The sequence below is a fragment of the Ixodes scapularis genome, unplaced genomic scaffold (genome assembly GCF_016920785.2).
Source record: "Ixodes scapularis isolate PalLabHiFi unplaced genomic scaffold, ASM1692078v2 PGA_scaffold3__209_contigs__length_174095766, whole genome shotgun sequence".
NCBI classification, from domain to species: Eukaryota; Metazoa; Arthropoda; class Arachnida; order Ixodida; family Ixodidae; genus Ixodes; species Ixodes scapularis.
The window spans coordinates 100,108,927-100,131,318 of NW_024609868.1; the positions used below are offsets into that span (position 1 = coordinate 100,108,927).

The 22,392-nt window shown below is 39.6% G+C and overlaps 1 protein-coding gene across 1 annotated transcript; it reads right to left on the reverse strand.

Moving 5' to 3' along the window:
• Nucleotides 1-598: 598 nt before the first annotated feature.
• On the reverse strand, nucleotides 599-16,421 carry LOC115329552 (sodium-coupled monocarboxylate transporter 2). The gene is made up of 6 exons (XM_042292813.1): nucleotides 16,266-16,421; nucleotides 9,252-9,409; nucleotides 3,742-3,882; nucleotides 2,311-2,440; nucleotides 1,315-1,403; nucleotides 599-665 (listed from the first exon to the last, which is right to left on the reverse strand). The coding sequence occupies exons 1-6, from the start codon at nucleotides 16,419-16,421 to the stop codon at nucleotides 599-601; spliced, it is 741 nt and encodes a 246-aa protein (XP_042148747.1).
• Nucleotides 16,422-22,392: the final 5,971 nt, after the last annotated feature.

The window sequence follows — 22,392 nt, forward strand, 5'->3', positions numbered from 1 at the left end:
CATTCTAATCTGGTCCTTCCTGCATCCGTGGTCCCAACAAGTTTTAATGTTTCTCGATGTGTCAAATACTCCGAATTATTCTACTAAGGACTCTGATCATAGATCGGATTGCAGCTCTCCCCCCCCCCCCCCCCCCGTAAAAAAAAAAAAAAAAAAAAAAAAAAAAAACTTGACATGTACGCTAAAGAAGAAGAAATTAATGTTTAAGCTCATCATGGTTTGCGAGAGTACGTTTTTATAACAAAACTAAAGAAGGTTTTTGACTTGGTCAAGTGTACCATACCTAATAACTTTGTAATCCTAGTTGCTTGAAGATCTGTCAGGTCAAAATACTGCGACACCCCGTCGACGTAGAGAATTAGTGCCTGGGAGTTGATGATGGAGGATATGGTGCTGTAAACAGAGATCGCAATGTTGTAATAAAATAAACAGTTACTTAACATCTACTTCTTGACAATACATTGAAATAACAGGTTGAAAATAATAACAGATTTCTGCACACACGCGAAGCTCGATTACGATTGACGTGTTTTTCTATAGTACAGCGTCTGACATTAATGGTGATTTTTTGTATCAATAAAATCTAAATAGAATAACATTAAATTGTGTAGCTTACGTGCAATATTTTTGCATGTTTTAGCTCACTAAAACTAAGGTAAACTCGTCTAAAATTTGAAAGGTTCGTCACACAGAGATTAGAAATTGCTACATCCCGTGGCATCTTCGCCTTAAATTGTTGTTTGACTATATCTTTTATCAATTGTATTCGAATATTTTATTTCTTTAGTTGCGTAGCGTAATAAAGCCGGCAGAATTACGTCATGTTTCTTTTATTTGAGTAAAACATTTTTTACTAGGGGAACTCATGTTGTTCTGCATAGCGAGGTTTAGAATGAATTTTGCCTGCATGATTTTCAAATATGCTTAAAATTCCAAATAAGGCAATGTAAAACGTGGGCTCCTATTAAAAAACTTAAAGCACGTCATCCTATTTGTATCATTATCAGCCTCTGTGTTGTAATAACACAGATATACATTAAGTTCGGTTTTATTTACGAATGCCGATGACTGAAAGAGCTTTTGACTGAAGCGTTTGTAGGCGCGTTCACAGAAAAAGCGCCACAAACGCCACTCCTTCTAGTCAGCTACGTCTTAATTTTTTTTTCATCCAGGTTGGTACAAATTAAAAAAAAAAAAATCTGAAATGCTGATAGCTCTAATTGAACTATATTTAGGGTGGTTTTGCTTATGGTCTTTGTTTTTTTAAGATACGAAACTGCAAGCTGGTTGATAATGTAGGCTGCGTATACGTACCTTGTTGACGCGCTTACAGCTCCAGCCAGAAATAAACCAGAGAATCCGGTGAACGTTGTCAAGTATCTTTTGACGTAGTAAGGAAGAAGCTGTAAAAATAACAGCATGCGATTCTTTGTGGTTTCTTTAAACCCTGATAAAACCAATCTTTTATCAGGTAATTCTCAGGCGTCAAAGCGAGATATTAGATTTATCAGTAAGCTATATAGCCTATCAATGCAGATTGTTGGGCTAGTTGGTACTGGGACTTTGACGTCATGAATGCGCTTAAGACGAGGACAAAAGAGAGACAGACAACACGGAGTGCTACTTCAACTGTTTATTTTTGGAAATTAGGGGGGGGGGGGGCATATATACACTCACATCGCTTCACCTCAGCCAATCCCGGGCCTCACCGTCGCTCGCAAAAACGCTATCTCTTTGTCCAACAGGTCAAAGGAGGCAACGCTGACACATTGTGCTCCAGACTGTTTTATCAAGTCTGCTTCTATTATTTCCCTGACCGTCTTATCCTTGTGTTTGACTAGAATTCCGCGCGTGTTGAACAAGGGCCTGCATTCACAATCGTGACAATGAACTGAAAGATGGCCGTCACGGTGGTTATTAACATTCAAATTGTGCTCTCGTAACCTATCATTTAGGCATCTGCCTGTTTGCCCGATGTACGTTTTACCGCAGGACAACCGAATCACGTAAACGACTCCCTCTGCGCAACCGACAATCGGGTTTCTATGCTTCTTGCCACAGCACAGGGGGCCTCCCCTGTGCTGTGGTAGCGGCAGTATGTATATAACCTACTGCCGCTACCACAGTCATGAGTTCTCGGACACATATCTTCATAACCTTTTGTTTTCAAGTAACGGATTATTCAACAATCCAAAATGCCAAATAAATCATGCTTTTTTAATTTCTTTGTGCACTCTGCTGGATATATATTGGCCATAAAAGTAAGCAATAATGGATTTACCATGCGTGAAAAGAAGATACGTTATTCACCTGATCAATCTGCTTGATGGCTCCTGACAGTTGAGGGTCACAATCACGAAACCAGTATATTAGTAAGAATGACATGAGCATTTGTATGATGTAGAACCCAGTCAACATTGCAGTTCCTGCACGGGCTGTACTGCAATTCAGGATACAATATTTTAGTAACACGTATTCCAATAGATTACAAAACAAAGTTTCAAAGCGCATCTCTTAGGTTCCTGTTTTCGCGTTTTGCGGCGTCGGCGTCGGCGTCGCCATCGGCATAACCGCCCGGCTAAATTTAGCGGCCAATTTAATTGGTGTTGGCGGTACGTGACGTCAAGCTTTTCACCTAATCTAGCAGAGAAACTTAATTTGCTCATTGGTGACGTGACAGCAAGTCATGTGCCTTCATTTTTCCCGCTTAATTGAGCGGGGAAGCTGAATTTGTGTTGAGGTGACATTAATTTTCCCGCTAAATCTAGCAGGGAAATTACTGCGCTAAATGTAGAGAAAACTTTAGCGGGGAAATTTGACGGGAGGAGGAGAGGACGGTGAAAGGTGAAGGAAAGAAGGATAAGGAGGAGGCAAGAGGAGGATTGGAGGAGGAGGAGTATCCTGTTACTTTCTTACCTCAACGAGTTCAGAGTTTTCTCCATGAACTTAAGTAGACAAAACTTATATGCAGTGAGGGAGACTGACCTGCCAACGACTTCAATTTGGACAATAAGAGACAGGCGCAAACGAATGCGTTCTATTGCAATGGGCATAATTTTACCCTTCGCACACCCTTGTTTTCATGTGCCTCACAGTCACAAGTGGGCTCACTCAATGTAGTGTCGACAAGACTTGGTTTGTAATAAACTTACATATATCAATTATTTGCATCTCTTGAGACGTTGCCATAAATTATATATGAACTTTATGAACAATCTTAGGAATACATACACTTTTTTTAATCGTTACTTTGAAGTCAACGTGATCTTGTCATATTATAAATAATGGGAAGAACATTAAACACAAGAACGGATTTGATGAAAATCGTCTTGTCCGGCATTGTGTTTCACGCTCTTCCCACTATTTATGTTAGTCGTACCAGCACGCTCTCCATTTTAAGTATGATCTAGCATATTTATATTTCGACGTTTGCCGATTTCGACGCAAATTTATGGAGCTTTACTGGGTCTGAGCTAACTCGTTTATAACTGTGGAATAAACTTTGTATTTAGAAAGTGAGAGGTCACATAGGTGTTATTATATTAACTTAACCAAGACTTTTATTTTTATGCTATTCAATTTTTCAGGCATGAGGGCTCACTTTATCATAGGGCCATGGATTCGCGGTTAGTTCTGTGTACTTGAAAAAAAAAATTTTTTTTGTCATTATACTTTGTTTATAGACTGAAGTAACAATCACTTATTAGGTTACTAACTATTACAGGAACAGTAAAATAATACCTTTTGGCATCCTCGAGGGTTCTTGATGCCATGTATCTCTGGACCACCATTTGGTCGAGGCCTGACCTATACATATGCGCCGCGGCGACGCCGATAAGACAGGACCAGAGATTTTCATCTCTTGTGAAGTCGATCTTGGTACTGAAAATAGGTGATATATTAAATCAGTGTAAATTATAACATTTGATATGGCAGTTTAATTAATGGCTTTAATGAAAAATAATTAATCATTTGTTTCATTTGGTACTCAGGAACATCTTTGCGGCATTGGCACTGGCACACCCAACAAAAGGGAGCGTTCAATAACCAAAATATAAAGCAAATGCAAAAAAAAATCATAAATAGACACGTTTATATTGTCAGTAAAGATTACGATTAACAAATATAAAACAAACTATAAAGCACGTGAGCGTACGACTGCGACTACTACTCATTTATATTACTCCTCTTAATGAAATAATAAAGAAAATATCACATTTTTCAAAATGCCTTTGAAGGTCTCTGAGCAATACTTCGTTCAGTGTAGTAGCATGTAGGAATTTAGTGTAATTTACTTACTTTATTAGTATTTATACGCCATCCAATCAGAGAATTTTTGCGGTATAGCCTACTCCGTTCTATAAACACTTACTACTGAGACCTAACAGATAGGTGAAAAACAAATAAAAGTAAGCATATCTCCGCGCTTCGCTGTAAGTAACATGACGTTTGGGTCAGATTGCCACTAAGAAACCTGACGTCAGTCTCTGTCGTCTAATTTTGGTTAATGTGCAAATCTACTACTTAGAGGATGATGGTCATTTTGAGTAATAAAAATTAAGAAACAGAAATAAATGAGATGTCAAACGTCTCAATAATTATTATGCCATGATTATTATGCCATGATTATTATGCCTCGTTGACAATACACTTTACATAAAAGAGATGAATGAATCAGCTATTTTAATTGTTCGAGTTATTACTTAGGTTTAGTGGGTGGATATCCATGATACAATTCCAAGACTTTAGTCATACCACGGAGCGTGCGTGTCTGCTGCATACAAGGTTAATATAAATATTTGTCGTTAACATTATCACTAAAATTTATACCAAGCGTTGTACACTTTTACAACACCACCTTTTCCTAGGGAACTGAACACATGCGTTGAGGGCGTAAACGTCATGGACGCCTGGACTCACGGACGTGTTTATTCCTAACGATAGGCGTGGGCGAATACTCGAATTTCAAATTCGAGTCAAATACCGATTGACTGTATAATTTAAATCGACTTTAGCATTTTTAGTATTCGAGTTTTTGGCTTATTCGACGAGGAAGATATCACTACCGCCGACAAAGTGGGATTCTATCCAAGAACGCTCTCCTTATCGTGACATTGTCCTAGCATGCGTCTGCTGGGTTTCAATCTTGCCTGCATTGGTGAAAATTTGATTGATTCATCATTTTTATAAAACATAAATTGGATTGCGCTTTCCTTACACCAATGAACTGCTTTCGAGTTTGATCTACGAGCTCGACGAAAACCCGCGAACGACGCACACCGTCATTTTTAATTCAAGTATCTTGCGTGACCCGCACCAAGCTGTAAACTACAAATCAGAGAGTGAAAAAAAAATGAAAGCCGTGGAACGCCGGATTAGAGCGCAGCTCTTGAGGAGGAGGGTGGAAGGGTACTGAGGGATAGGTGACTCCCTGAGGTCACGCGACCTCAGGGGGGTCACGTGACCTCAGAGAGGGGTCACGTGACCTCAGGGGGAATTACGAGACATCAAGGGGGGTCACGTGACCTTAGGGGGGGGTCACGTGACCCCAGGGGGGTTACGTGACATCAAGGGGGTCACATGACCTCAGGGGGTCACGAGACATCAAGGGGGGTCACGTGACCTCAGGGGGTCACGTGAACTTAGGGGATAACGTGACCTTAGGGGAGGTCACGCGACCTCAGGGGGTCACATGACCTGAGGGGGGTAACGTGACCTCAGGGGGTGGTCGCGTGACCTCGGGGGGTCATTGACCTGAGGGGGTCACGTGACCTCAGGAGGGTCACGTAACCTGACGGGGGTCACGTGACATAAATTTAGCGGGGAATTTTTCCCGCTACGTTTAGCCGGGAATTTTTTCCGCTAAATTTAATGGGGAAAAGTTTCCGCTAAATTTAGTGGGAAAATTTTCTGCTAAATTGAGTGGGGAACAGTTTCGATTAAATTAAGCGGGGAAATTTACACATAATGCATCTCGCGGTTACGCCGACGGTGACGGCGAGGGCGACGCCGCTCAAGCTGGAAACGGGAGCCTAAGAGCTGAGCTCCAAAATGAGTCAGAGGGCTTTTTCGCTTCTTACGTCAAGAACATGACAATTGATTGGAATGACACTGATAGGGACAAATGAGCCGCCTCTTCCGTTAACCCTTCGCTTTCCGAAGTGCCAAGTGAAATGCTGCAGCTCAGAGGTACTCGTGAACATGTTGTGTACACCTGATTTGAAGAGCTAGGCCGTATTTGTCCTATTCGTCCATCCATCGAGCGTATTAAGTGGTGTATACAACATGTTCACGAGTGGAAGCAGTGACGTGGGAACCAGGGTGGCAGGGGGCTATAACATTTCAGACGTAATGGAGGTTACCCCCCTCCCCCCCCCCCTCTCCCCGACGCCATTGCGTGGATGGATGGGTGGCGCATCGTTCAGTTGCCCTTCGATGAGTATTACCGGACGGTCATTAAAACCTTTTTATGAAAGGCGCCCTCCCGTTCCGCATGGTCTTCGAAAAAAAAAACATATTTCTAATTAAGCAATCTTTTTCCTCGCTAAATTTTTGGGGGAATGCTGAATTGGTGCTGAGGTCAATTGCCATCAAGTGATGCGACGTCATTTTCCCCGTTAAATTCTGCGGGAAAACGTAATTGGTGCTGAAATCGTGTGACATCAATTTTCTCGCTTAATCTAGCTTGAAATTGAGTTTGTGGGTAGGTCACGTTAAATAAGTCACGCGACGTCATTTTCCACACTAATATTGCTGGGGAAAGTCGATCGGTGTTAAGGTCAAGCGACGTCAATTGTTTCCCGCTTAATCAAGCGGGAAGACTGAATTGTTGAACAAGCTACGTGACAGGGTGTCACGTGACGAAAATGTTTTCGCTAAACCTAGTGACGAAACTGAGTTTGTATATAGGTCACGTGACATGAAGTCTTGACACATTTTCTCTTTAATTTTAGCGTGGAAACTGAACACGGGTTTTAAGGGCAACTTACGTCAATTTTCTCACTCAATCTAGCGCGGTAACTGCATTTTTGTAAAGGTGACATGGTATTGAGTGATGCGACATCATTTTCCCACTAAGAATAAACAGTCAGAGACACACTTCAAAGTGGCCTGAAGATGATACTAAGGCTGATGGCTTTAATAAGTGCGCAGACTAGGTTTAGTAGGAGCCGTATTTTGTCTGTTTCCGTGAATTTCCAACAGATGTCTTGGTATCTGTATTCGATTCTACTTGAGAGAATTTGGTCACTATTCGGCTCTATTAAACTCGATTAAGATTGGAGCAAAACTTTTAGTATTCCCACCCTCATACTTGTAATCATTCTATAGTTTTTATACATAAGCAATTGACCCAAACCAATTTTTAAGTAGCAACGTATCATTTCCTTGTGTACAGAAATTGAGGTCCGTTCATATCAGTCACTTCAGAAACAGTGTTGCCTAAAATTGAGCATATTATTACACAATTTGAGTCCAGAATCATCGCGAGGTCCGTCGTTAACCTTCTTTTCATTCCTGGCAAAATAATGGCACATAAAAGGTGGAAAGATAAAAATACTTTCCAAGGGCATGAGTTTTTTTAAGAATTTTTCTTTTCAACACTCGTCATGTAAATATTAAAAAAGAAGTGTTGACTGCTACATTTTATATCTCGTATTTAAGTGAACATAGGTTTTTTCCGAGAGGAAGATTGTACGGGTATAATACTACTCCTTTTACATTAAGGCAAAAATGGTTTCCAAGAACCTGGTGTTTACTTTTTTATTGATCATAGACGAGCATCGCAGCAATAAATTTGCTACAAATGGCTTAGTGTTGAAGCATTAGGCGTATAAAACAAGAGTGTAATTAATGAACACTGGAGGACACACGCTTTCAAATTTTGCTTTAGCTTTTTTAGAAAAACAATGTAGAATTTTTACTGGTGGCTGGGTGCCAACATTAATTGTACAGTTACCCTGTAAAAAGGATATGCTGAGATTTTTAACGTCAGAAGTACGTATTATCTTACGTTATCTATCATATTTTTCAGGTCAGCTTGTCATCTGTTACAACGCCAGTTCGCGGAAAGCTCGGTTAACGATTAACAGGATAAATTGTTTCTTTTTATTTTTTTCATCCGGACAACGTCTGTCCTTAATAATTATTAAACATCCGGTCGTCTTACCAAAAAGACTTGCCGATTTCGAAATTTTATATTAAAACCGACGGATTCCCTGCCACGTGTAGAGGTGAAACAATTCCTGTGAAGCTGGGAGTTGCTATGAAATTGGTTTTTTGAATACTGTGTTTGATTTTATGACGGGCTGAAAATTAGAAAAAAAACAAATATTTATCGTTTATAATATTGTAAAATATTTTTGTTTGAGTAGCATTTATCTAGTTGCATATTTTATGAACTATAGTTTGCAAGGTCGGGAGAGCATTCTAAATTCCCCCAATTTCACCAATTATAAGAGTTTAAACGAAAGTAAGTTCAGAAGACAATCGGAGCAAGTGACCATATCTCGGGGTTCTCCTCTAGCAGGAGCCGCGTTTTCAACCTGGAAACACCACCGAATCCATGTGCGCATACTTCGACTTCTTCTAAAATCATATTTTGTCGCTTTCTCTATGTTATTAAATCTAGTAATTCACCAATAGCATAAAGATCCTGTCATATAATACCAGGTTTCAATTGGATAACGATATTCAGAGTCATCTTAGTAAATCGTAACTGTTTACTGAAAATTCACTACTAGCCCGTCTTATCTCTAATCATTTCAAATTAGAGTAAGTTATGAAGGGTTGCATGATACAGCATATTTAAAAAAATAGCTAGCTTCTAATGAGGGCAGTCAGGTCTATGAGGAGAAAACTCACTGCGGGCTTCTCAGCGCCTACTTTCGCTTGTTCTTATATGTAGCGTTGCAAAATTAATGAAACTCCTCTAAGCTAGGTCAAATAAGTCTGTAATTTTCTTTGTGTTATTCTTCTCATAATAATAATAATAATAATAATAATAATAATAATAATAATAATAATAATAATAATAATAATAATAATAATGCATTTAATAGTATTCTAAGATACATTTTATAATAGTTTGCTTGTGTTTGTATTCGCGTATTAGTAATATTTACGATATTTATGTTTGATTTTCGAATGAGGTTGACTATACGTAAGTAACATTATGTAATTGACATTTCTTTGTGGTTTCGTAGTATCTAGGATGCCAAAAGGTATATATTCGGTCAAGTAAAGTTTCTTACTCGAACATGTATACTTTTAAGTTGATATCACTCAAAGGACGAAGCTTGAATTGGCCGCTGGTAGAGTCGTAGATTATCTTGACAATGATTGTAATAGGCGCAATTATGGTGATCACAGCCTGCAAGCAATCCGTCCATACTACGCCTTTTAGTCCTCCCTGCAAGTACAAGGTAATTAATTAGGAACTACAACATAAAAAAACTATAAATAGAAAGTCACTCTAAAAATAACTAGCTCTACTGCAGGTACACTAATGCCGTAGATATTTAAGTTTATTGACAAATATTTTGGAACATTTTGTGCAGCCAGAACTGGCGATCTTTTTTGACAAAACTGAAATATAACTGCATTTAAATCATTGATTTATTAATCTTACCTAAATAAAACTATGTATTTCGCTCTGCCAGAGATATCACGACATACATTAATTATATTACATGCCTGTAAGTCCTTACATGAGCTTATACAAGACGTGTGTTAGGCTTTACAGGTTGGAGAAACGAAGTCATAAAACCTACACAAATGCAGTTGGTCGAGGTTACTCATATTGCACGCGGTCAGAATATAGGAGGCTCATCGTCATAATATACCGGCTAATTAAACATATTTTGTAAATTATACTTTAAGTAGCAAAGATAAGTATATAGTTTCAATATCAAACTTGCTAATTATTTTCAAAGAATACTCAATCCGTCAATTTCAAAATCGCTTGAAGCGCATGAGAAGCGCGGCGTTAAGCTAAATTTACCACTCATGGAACAGGCGAAAGCACGAGTGGTAAATTCCCTTTTATCATCCGCCTTTCGCATCACCTGTTTCGTGACGGTTGCACGAGCGATAACTTAACGCACTGCCGTGCTTTTCCATCCACTTCAAATACATCTAAATTTAAATAATTTAGTGTTCTTTCACATTCATAATAACGTTTTCTATGAAAGCTAGAGGTTTGTTTTATTAGATAAAATGTTTATTAAAGCATATTAGTAACTATCAAACGTACTCTTACGATTAGCCTCCTATAACATGCCCTTTAGACGTATAACACCTCCATAAATCGCATTAGTGTAGCCTTCACGACATCTTAAATACGATTTATTAAATGTTAAGAAAACCCTTTGTATATTTTATATGCTTAATATACAGTGTGATATAATTAGTCTTCAGTAGAATCGATGGATTTTTATTGATGCTTAGATATTGCCAATAATCACACACACGCACACACACGCGCCCGCGCGCGCGCACACACGCACAAACACAAACACACACATATGAATATATATTAAATTAAAGAGCCGTCCCTGCCTTTTGACGTTGACGCAAAACATAGCCGTTATATTTTCCAGGAACTTTCCGAAATTTATATTCATATTCACATACATGTTAGGTATTAAACACCCCAAGCTTTGGTTACGTTAACGCTTTCGGTTGGTTAGGCTGATGAAGGCAAACAGATGAAATTTCTATATCCTATAAATGTCACTCATATTGAGGCGCCGGGCGTCCATTATTAACTGGTGACTTCGTCGTTCTCGGAGGTTTTTTTAAATATTATTGTTTACAATTGGGAATTCAATTCTCCTACCAAGTGCGGTCTAACTTCTTTAAACTTTAAATAATTTTAAAATATCTTGTGTTGTTTGTTTTATTTGCGTACACGTTCTTTCCGCCCCAACTAAAGTTTTCCATTTTGGACTTTTTAAAAATTATCGGAGATACTATTCGTTCCTGTTAAATGTCAACCTTCCTTCTACTTGCCGCAGATCATTCAGAAAGGTGATCACTGTCATCTACAAAGGAAGTTATGCAGATAACAAAATAAGCCTAAAAACAGAATTTGCGTTGCCTGACATAGTATGTAACTTCTCGTAATCACATTATTCTTTCTGTCATATCGCATGGTTTATTCATTGATCCTACTATAATTTATCGTTTGTCGAAAAGTTCCAAGACCGACCTCCAAAGTTCTTTAGGTAAGGTTTCAGCCAAATACCAACGTCCAAAACTCTTTATAACTTAAAGAAAGTTATCTTTAGAGGGTTCATTAAATACCAGTGCTGTGTAGAAAGTTCCCGTGAATCCGATGACGACGCAGCACCACAGGAACGAGACTTGAAATACTGGTCGGGAGAATTTAAATATTAGTGTTATTGGTGAGCTCCCCCTCGCAAGGCACGGCAGTGAAGTCACTCACTTGTCGCGACTGCCATTGCTGCTGAGAAAATTGCCACCGCTCCTAGGCTTTGCTGAAATTATACAAAATGAAACTCAATGCATGAAGTATTTATTGAAAAGGCGCTCCTTTCAACTATCATTTTTACTGGCGACGAAGAATACCTCCTCTATATTCAGAATCGGTCGCAGCTTTATAACTGCTTTCAGAGTGGCATCTTTAACTGGCCTCCCAAGGGCTTACCTTTGGCCTGATACGGCTTAGCTTCAAGGCGCTATATTGTGCCAAAGCACTTTTCTTTGATGTTACTGGGCCGTTTCTTTGGATACCTACATAGTTGCCAATATCACAGACTTGAGCCAAAGGTGTCACGTATAAACCGAGGAGCCAGCAGTGAAGCCTCAATCTGGCACCTGCCTCGCCGTCCGTGCCAAACGAGAGTAGGCACTTGTGTGGCCGTGTGTGCGAGAGGCGGCTGTTCGAGCTAGTTACACATCTCCATAATTCTGTTCACTCGTCCATTGCTTTTGAGACTCTGTTCATTGATTTCGCCGAAGACTTTAATGGCATTTTTCATTAACGGCTAGTATATAAACCGGATGAATGTAACTTATCTATCTTCGTCGTTAAATGGATAAGAACCTTCTTAACTAACAGACGCTTGTCTATTGTGTTTGGTCAAGGGATTTCCTGATCCCTTGCTGTGACGTTCGGTGTCTCGCAGGGATCGGTTCTTGGTCCTGTGCTTTTTGATACATGCCAGAGATCTCCATTTTAGCACCCAATCTTTCACTGGTCTGTTTTCAGATGATTGCGTCATTTACCGTTAAATTGCGGGTCATCTGGATTACAAAAGTTTACAGGATGACTTCTATATAATCTTCGAGTTGCGCGCAACGAGGTTGATAAGAATAAATATAAACAATACAATCTATAGCATTCACCACAAAACGCCATTCCACTCCACGTACACGCAGTTAATCAGAAATGATCCCATCGAAAATATATCTTCGTGTAAATATCTTGGTGTTCACCTTTCATCTGAGATGACCTGGGGCGGGCACTCAAATTCACCATACTACTAACAACGCGTCGAAAACTTGTTTTCGACGCTTTGTCCGTGTCCTAAGCTGCTCTTGTTAGGTCCCAACAGGATTATGCTTGCATCATTTGGCATCCTCACAAGTCATATCTGCGAGAGTATACACTATATAGGATCACTATAAAATAAAGCCGCTCGTTTCTTAGTTCGAGACCCCTTCCCATTGAGTAGAGTAGCCGGTATAAAATAGGCGACTTAACTTATCAACACTCCATACCAGAAGACACCATGCCCGCCAATAATTTATTTTGAAACTCTACCATAGCACATCATCTTCTAAATATATTTTCTTGCGGAGAGCTCACCATATATCGCCCCGTTTTGGTCACCTTATCAAAATTCACCCCGTTTCTGCATGAACCAACATGTTGAGAAATTCGTCTCATCTCTCTCCATCATTGATCATGAGTCTTTGTTGGTGCCGTAAACATGATGCTGCTTGAGTACTATAAATTTAATTGACATTTTCGTTTTCTGTTTTGTGTACCATCTCTTACAGTTCATTTTTTATGTATATATTTCAATTACTGCTAAGAATGCTGGAATCCGTCGAAGTGTGTTTTCTATATGCGCATCGAATATTTTTCATTTTTGGCTGTTGCTGCTTGGCCTTTTTTATAACTACTGTAGTGCTGTTGGCCCACTATAAAATGCAAGTGTGGGCCTTTAGGGTACACAAATAAATCGCTAAAAGAGTTGCCACATCAAAACTAGACGGGAAGCCTAACGATAGACCTAGTTGCGCAATTTGGCACTTGTTTGGAGAATTAGGGCCAAGATTCCCATACCGGCCAAAGAAGGCCAAGTGGCTTTACCTTGGCTCATTCGCGTGTTTTAAGACCCAACATTTTTTACGAACCCATAATTATGGCCAAAGAGCAACTGTGCTACGACGGGACCTCCCTAAATGCTTTCACCGTTGTAAGGCTGATCGAAAACTTAGTAATAAAAATAGTCCGGACTGCGCAAATACTTTTTTTCTTTTATGTTTGACTAGAGTTTATTTTAACACAATGTTGTTTTAGTTTTTTCTAAGTCAATAAATTAAGTGGCTTTGATATTTTGATAGCTTGCGTTATTAGGAGTGCATGTCTGACGATTTCATGTTTAAACTTCTTAAGGGAAAGTTGGAATTGGTTCGAGCTCAGAGAGAAGTGTTTTCCTCCGGCCTTCTGGGAACGTTTGCAGCGCTAAGTATGAAAATGAAATCGAATACGTATTGCAATACAAGTTATTTAATTCAGACAAATCACAAAATAGAAGCGTGCATCGTGTGTGTAGAACGCAGAAGGTAAACAATGTGAATTTTTTATTGTATCTAGCAGTATACATACAGTGTGAATTTACACATGCATATATGGCAAAGTCGCGTAAATTTGCATTGTATGATACTGCCTCAACGCATCTGACGTGAGTAATGCGCTATCTTGTTGGGCTATCACATTATCGAAGTGATTGGAACAGTAGTTGAATTATATATTTTGCGGCGTCAGCGCTAAACTGATACATATATTTGTAGGTATTATTTAAAAATGTTGTGCAATAGAACATCCTGAACCCACTTAAGTAGTGGAGAATATAAATAAGCGTTATTATGTAAAAAGACAAGCCACGTAAACTGTGCAGTGCTTGGCGCAATTTGAAGTATCAGTGATATAGAAATAATTCAGCAATCAATCCCGGATAAATAAAACAAATGAGAACGTTGTGGATTGATTTTTGTTCCCCTACCGTTAGGATGAAGTAAATTACGCAGGCTGTAAGCGAGATTTTCCTTCCGTAACGAAGACGCAGGTACTGTAAAAGAGAGCACAGTTATGGGTTACATTAACTCTGACGACATAAGAATATGCGTATGCTTAAGCGTTTGTATTGATAGACGTCGCAACTCAAGAAGGTAGGGCGAGAGAAAGGAAGGCCGGCGCGGAGGAAGCACACGGGACGCTGGAGAGAGGAGGTTTCCCCTACTGTCCAGCTTTCCTTTCCTTTGCCCTCCCTTTTTGAGCTGTAACTTACTATAGCTGTGGCTTAATTTGCGACGTTGATTCAGCCTTAATGATTGACACGTGAAAAACATGATTTGAAAGCCTCTTCGGTTCCGACCAGTTGTGGATGTTATTGTGTTTACGATGGAGCAAAATATGCATCTTCATAAACAAAACAAAAAAGACAACGTTAAGATTCTCAGAAAATCTCGTTTAAATAGGAATACATGGAAATGTGGACTCGGTTATGATATTGTTAGCCTGCCACTGCGCTTTCTGTTATTCACACAGTAAGAGGAAATAAAAAGTCAACGCATGTTTATACATCATATTGTATGTGACTATAGTGCCCTTTGTGTACTTAGCAACGAGTTCATGTTGATTCTATATATGTTACTCAATGCCTTGTATATTGGAGCAGCCTTTACCACAAAAGCAGCCGGAAGACTATCGTGCGCGGTGAATGCAACCGTTCGCTATAAGAGACACAGGGAGTCACTGGGATAACGTTTCGTCGGAGAGTATTTATTAGGGTTACCCGCTACATTTATCATAGAGTAATCAATTTCCATGGCGCGTCCGTGTCGAAATGTGGAAACACAGCTGAAGTAGAGGATCAACCGACCTTGTTACACGTTCGCTTAACTTAATTTTAAGTGTATATTCGCAGTTAGATGATGCCCACCCGACCCTTACCTCTCTTAAAAATGCATGCGCGTCAACTTACACGCAAAACAACTCGAACAGCCAATCTCTGCGATCTAGGAAATCAGCTCAGTGAACGATGAGGCGGAACATCCGTTTAGACCTCAAAAGAAAGTCTGCGCAGTGGCATTACGCACTGCAAGCATGACGCAATTTGCATTGCGTAATGCCACAGCGTAGGCTTCGGTGAGCTAATTTCGTAGATTCCAAATATTGGCTCTTTGAGTATTTTGAGGGTAAGTAGACGCGCAGGCACCTTTTAGAGTGCTCGTGTCATGGGAAGTCGTTTCTTGCAAACGACACCAATAAATTGAATTGACAAGGTAACGGAACTTATATAGAAGGCGCTAGTTTAAAATGCATCCGATCTTCAGACTCATATCGGATTACCCAGCTTATTTACCAAAACGCAAAAAAGGCAAACCGTTTTCAACTTGATCCAAATTAGTAAAAAAAACGTGGCTATGAAATCGGTAAGAACGACATTGTTTTGTATAATAATAGGCCATAAACACAGTCCTGCATGATCTACTAAACAGACTACTTTAAATGTACGCGTTATACACATAATCTTATGTTCAAAAATACCGCCATGAAAAGCTTTTGATAACGAACATGCTTGGCACGTTCGAGCACTTGTGAAAAAATTGAAACGGCACTTTTTTTTATTAAACATTTTAATCTACCCGTCCTTGACGGTATGGAACCGCTTAAACCTAAGTATATAACTTGTATTTTGATACATGAGCTCATTCCATCAAAGTTGGTGTTTGATAAATACATAATTAGAGCACACTTTGTTTTCTTTTTACAATTTTAAGCTGACTTTTGTGGGGTCTTCCTTTGAAATTCGTTGAATTTTTTCTCAATGTACCATTGAGAAAAAATTCAACGGATTTCCAACGTTTTCCAACGTTTCATTACAATCTTTTCCGTAATCGTGACATCCTTTCACTCGAGTAATATTGAACACAATACTCATGTTCTTATTAAATACGTAGCATCGCGGCTATGTAAAGTAGTAAATGAAGCTTGTAGTTAACCTTACCTCAAAAAGGGAGGTGATCTTTAGTCGGTAGAGTACTGGAACTATGATGTGAACAGTGACGGGGAGGCATAACTGGATGGTGATGAAGGACCAGGCCATGTGCATCCCATACGCGTAGTAGTGGGCAGTGAAGGCGATTAGACCAGCCGACGACATGAGAGACGCCAGCGCGGATAGAGCAAGGGGTATTGTCGCAAGGGTACGGCTTCCCAAGAATACTTCTTCTACGGTTACTGGGCCGGTTCTCTTAAGCGCAAAAAAGATTCCAGGGCCAAGTGTCGCGAGCAGGAGTATCCCAAATATTGCGTACTCGGCGGGATGCGACATGTCTCTTGGACCTGGCGACTAGATTTGCAGTGGAAAGAATGAACCGGCAATTGCTGGTATCGAGCATTTTATGATATGTTTGACACTTGTCGGTCGCCTACGCGCTTCCGGTGCACGGAAACACGGGCATATTCTAGGAATAGATTTGTCTCTTGTCCATAATTTTGATTTCCTTCCCTGTGCTGATCTGATAGGCTTCAGAAAACTGCTTGATAATAGAGTTGGCAATGCCTATGTAATACGAGAAAGTTCTGTCGTTTAGAAAGCAGTTTCCACAACTGCAACTTTACCAAGTGCACATACGCGACGCTGGAGCCTACGCAAAAATCAAGGCCTTAATGTTGGGCAGGAAGTAGCTTATGTGACGTTCGCGTCCGCCATTTTTAGCAATCTCCTCAGTTCTCATACTTCTCCTCACGTGTATAGAGAATTGTGCGTGACTTTACCAGTTCGGCGAAAATTCTTGGAAAAAAAGGGCGTGCGCGTGCATTTCGAGCTCTTTTTTTTCTTCTTTCACTGCCTTCCTGAAAATATGATATATTTCTACCGACTACATGCTGCTCTATAAGGATGCCACCTGCGCAGTGATTAGAGGCCTTACACTAACATGTGAGCAATATTCGAGAGATCAAACGAACCACCATGAAAATGAGAATATAACACAATTGCTGTCTATTGTCAGAACTGCCAATTGACGGTGACATACGAGGGATCCTCTTGGCTGGTGTCTCAGAAATTTCTCTGGCATTACGCACAAGATGGCAAGGGTCAATAGGGCTATTATGAATGAACAAAACGAACTGATATTAACGTAATTGTCAAGGCAATATAGTTCAGAAATAGATTTATGTCATTTTATGACAGATAAACACAATTGTACCACGTTTCAGAAAAGCCGCCTTTTCCCTGAGCTAATCTGTTCCCTGGAAGCTGAGAATCCTACTGTAAATACAGCAACAAACAGAACGGCCGGGAATTCCGCGGCCTTTTACTTTGTCGTATATAAGATAGCCGATGAAAGGCTCTGTACGAGCGCCCTATATGGCCATTTTGTTTTTAACAATCTGATTGCTGCTTTTGAATGCTCGCCCTGGCTAATTGTCGGCCTGCGAATATTTCCTAACAATTTAGGCAGATTATTTAAACCGTATGTGCAAAATATTTTTAGACTTCTTATAAGGGTTTATTTTTTTATGATATCTTCGCAGATTACATTTCATGAACACTGTAAATCTACAGTCGGTTTCTGGATCGGAAACGTCCGTGATCTATTTCCATCCATAGAAGCGCCAGCATGTTTCACCTACACGGAAAATAATAATTAACGTCGCTAAAAGGTGCTTTTTTATTGATCATTTTCTGGCTGCGTTTAGAACTGCTTATACACAGACTAGGTTTCCGGGAAAACAAGCGTAAGTAGGTTATTGCTTGTTTTATCGCCTCCTACCTATATACCTGCCCCCTGTAGAAAGGACAGAGAGAGAGATAAATGGAGTACGCGAGTGAAAAATCATGCAGGGGTCTCAAATTCATTTAAGCGCGGGGGCCGGACAGGTCACCCCGAAATTATAAGGACCGACATCAGGTGGAAAAAACATATATTTAGGAAAAAATAATCTGCGATGATGTTCCACGTTGCGAAGTAGCTGAGTCCTGCAGCAACACCCAGAGATTATCTAAAGTGGGTGCCTTGTGTTATCTGCTTTCTGTAGTATACTCGTCTTGGCAGTCACGTCTCTATCTTTGATTTGTTCATACAACTATACTTTGCATTTGTACCTAGTCTGATTGTAAGATTGAAAATACCACACCTTCGCCAACACGCTGGCATTATTCAATCGAACTGGATACAAGGCGCACAATGGTTTCTATCACGCTCAATCCACTAGGTACTTATCCGAGTTCAATGTATCGAAAAAAAAAAACTTTTTCGTAAGGTAGATCTTGTATATCTGACTTTTTCTGTATCAGAATTATAAGAATATACTTGTGTCTTAACGGTATGATAGAGGAAACAATCCTTGATCTGAAAGAAAACAGATCGGTGAGATTGTAAAGCGTCATAAGAGTCGATCTATGTTTTCAAAGCAATTGAATGGACGACAAGGGTTCAATATTTATGGCGCATGCATCGCTTGAGGCATAAGCACGGGATCTCGCCGCCACGGGATCTTTGCGGACAGCATTCCAGAAAGCCGCGGGCCGCGTGTTTGAGATCCCTAATGTAGAAAGTGTAGTCATCTGAAAACGGGGTGGGGGCGTCATATTATAAATAAATAATTAATCCTTCCACATAAAATGTCTATCGATAGCTATTGGGTTGATTCTATAATGACCTCTATTGTAAACTACGAATGACAGTAATTGGTGTTTTTTGAGAAGTAAACTAATACATAATGTTTATCACTTTTATTTTCTAAAGACAGATCCTAACACATGCCCTTGCATTGGGAAGGTAAATATCGACATAGAGGAGGATTAATTTGCAAAACACTCCTACAATTTTTTTCAACTTTAGTTTAGAGTGTTGGACACAACGTCCGTAGGCGACGATACAGCAATGTGCCCTCTAGTGGCTGAATGAGCCGTCTAACTTGTAGCTAGCCGTTCGGGGAGGTTTATACACCACGGACCCTCACCAACAAATTTAACTTTGCATGATGTTCCACCAACGACGGAATGTTACTAAATAAAACTTGAAATAATATTGAATAATATTCCTTCCGGACAAAGCTGGACAGCCACGACAGGTTTCTCGAATAACAATAATTAAGTATAAAAAGAATCACCTAAATGCCTTTGAGAACACTTGCATTAGCTGGCACATAATAGTTCCAAAGTTTATTGACCGTCATCAAAATATTCTATAGCTCTTGTTATGGCTCAGACAACAACATTCTGCTCCGCCTACTGATCCGACAGATTGAAGCTTGGATAAGTCTGAACTAAAAATACTAAAACAAAAAGGAGACGGACAAAAAGGAGACGGAGCCGGGTGGAGAAAAAACAAAGATTATTTAAATCGTGGTTTAAGTAATGTTTAAAATCACAATTTCAATCACGCCTGTTTTGCAAGACGGCCTAAATAACACATTTCTCGTATAAAAAAAAAGTCTATTATTATCTTTCGTCTATAATAAAAAGTATCGAACCAAAATTTTGATAATTTCGGTTAGGGTTCGGGTTCACGACTTACGGTACCGGCGTGCGGTCGCGTATCACTACTGCGTGAGGCACGCCCCAGCATAGTGGTTAAAAAAAAAAAAATAAGGTTTGAGTTTTTTTGTTTTTTTTTTTAGTTTCGGTTGAATACCGGTTCAGGTCCGGAGAGCAAAAACAACGGCACACAGCGTTTCAAATAGGTTAAAACCAGTTCGAACCGACTTGAAACGCTAAAATGATTAGATATTTTCCGCTTTCTTTAGGCAATATGCACTATTTCATCCACGAAATAAGCAGCTATATAGTGCTTTTACCTTTTGTACAATACACTTTTGTTACCAGGTATGAAAAAGAAGAAATTGCATTATTTAATTTTCACTCAACAGGAAAAAAAATCAAATGAACATTCAAGAGGTCCTGGTGATGTGACTAAACATCCATTCATTTACCTCAATCTTATATATTTTACCTGAGTCGAAATGTTGTCACGAAGTGATGTAGGTCACCTACGATATCCGTTATTGGGACAACTTTCCGTTACTGTCTTAAAAGTTGAATCATAGTTGCGCTCATGAAGTAAGGAATTAATTACGGGGTATACAATTACAGAATAAAGACATCGTCGCCACCTATGTTGTCAAATAAAGTTTACGAAATACGTTTCACTTTATATAAAAACAGACGGCACATTGAGCTGAAAGCTATATTATTTTCATTATATTGTAAAAGTTTTATGGCAAGACGTTTCAGTCTACCTTTCGTAGAAACACTAAGCGGCGATCACAACGCTCGCTTTCCTAACCTACAGTGACTTATGTGAAGAATCATGCAGAAAGGAGAGATACAAATTCTTCACTCTGATGTACTTTACACGCACCGTCGTGCCCAAATCGAAGCTGGCCTAAAATAGCGCGTAGCCGAACGAACAATTTGTAATACAAGGATCAACCGGCATTGCCTTGCCTTGAACTTTCTTTTTGACAAGTTTCCGGTTAATTCAGTTTGTACACAAGCATCACCCTTCCTAATTGATGATTGTTTTTGTTAAATAGAACCAAGAAGTATCTGACGCTCTACTTGACGCGTCATCTACTTAATTCGTCTCGTTCTGGCGGTCTGCGTGCGTTTAATAAATTTGACACTCTGAAGTTCAGAAAATCACTTGAGACCGACATGGCAGGACGATACTCTAAAAAACGGCAGCGGTTAAGCCTATCTGTGGAAACGCTTTTCTTTTTTTTTTCTTTTTTGTTCTATAAAATTGGAATTGCCCGGTCGTGGGTATGCAAAATTATTTTTGCTCACGTGACAGATCTGAAGGGAAATACCCGAAATGTGCAGAAAGAAAGAAAAAAGTAATTATATTATTTTAAATAATCCCATACAGAATGCCTTAGTGCAACACCAAATACATATATATGCAATGATAAAGCTAAATACACATAAACACCGCGAGGGACAGACGAAGATTCTTATGCTCCTAATATCAAACATATTTCGACATCGGCATGCATTAGCTCGAAACTTTACAAGGTTCTATCTTCGAAAGCTAATGCTACATTCAGTTTAACCTACACTTGTCTGTCTTGGGCATTCACGTTACAACTCTGTGGTTTGTCAGGCAGTCGATATAACATTCTATTAGGCTGCCACAAATCATCGCAAGACTGCTACATTTGCACATTGAATAACTTTACACTTTGAACAACTAGTTCTGCTACTGTGGCGAACATTGCATTTCACCAGGAAACTGAACTGTCTAACATGGTCTGCAAGTAAATAAATAAAACATTTTTTTTTATTTTCACGTGATCTGATGCTCATTATGTTACCTTCAATGTTCATCATAGTCATGCGATGGGGAAGGCAAATCATAAAGCGGCTGAGCTCCAAACATTGTTGGAGTTCGGCTCTTGTGATATTTAATTAAACAGGAGCCATTATTCAAAAGTGTGCAAAGGCTCATTGTCATGAACCCGAGCAGTCGCCTCGGGCTTATGACAGTGGAGTACGTCAAGGTATCACGTGATTTCTGGTGCTCGGCGTCCATCTTTACGACATCGTCCTTAACTTAAATAACAGTAGAAACATACCTCGAGAACATTTCACCCGCGGGAGTATAAACGTGTTCGCCTCCCTACAGGTATGCAGTCTTAAGTGTCTTGCTATAATGTTTTCATCAAGGTTCAATTGAGTCACTTGAAATTTTTTGAATGTTTCGTTTATTTAGGTATTAAATTTATGCACGCCATTGTTCTTAGAACTGTTTATAAGGTGTACATAACACATGCACAAAGCGTGCCTTCCCCGCCATCACTGTGTGCCTCTGAACCTAATGGGTTTGTTTTTATTTATAAATATATTGCCTCTAGGCGCCTGTAGCGGCCAGACGAATCAAAGGTGACAAAAAGGGGAGGAGAGATACATCGACAAAAACAATGCACAAATAAAAAGAGCGCAAACGAAAAAAAAAAAAACGTTACACGTGGACGTTTAATTTACACCTCTGATAGTTGAACGCGTTAGCTAAGCATATACACCCTCCAGCCCCCCCCCCCCCCCCCCCCCCACCCCCCGTTCCCAAGCCGTGCCTGCGTGTGTGCGTGGTCTAGTTTAAACAGAAACATGAATATGTGTG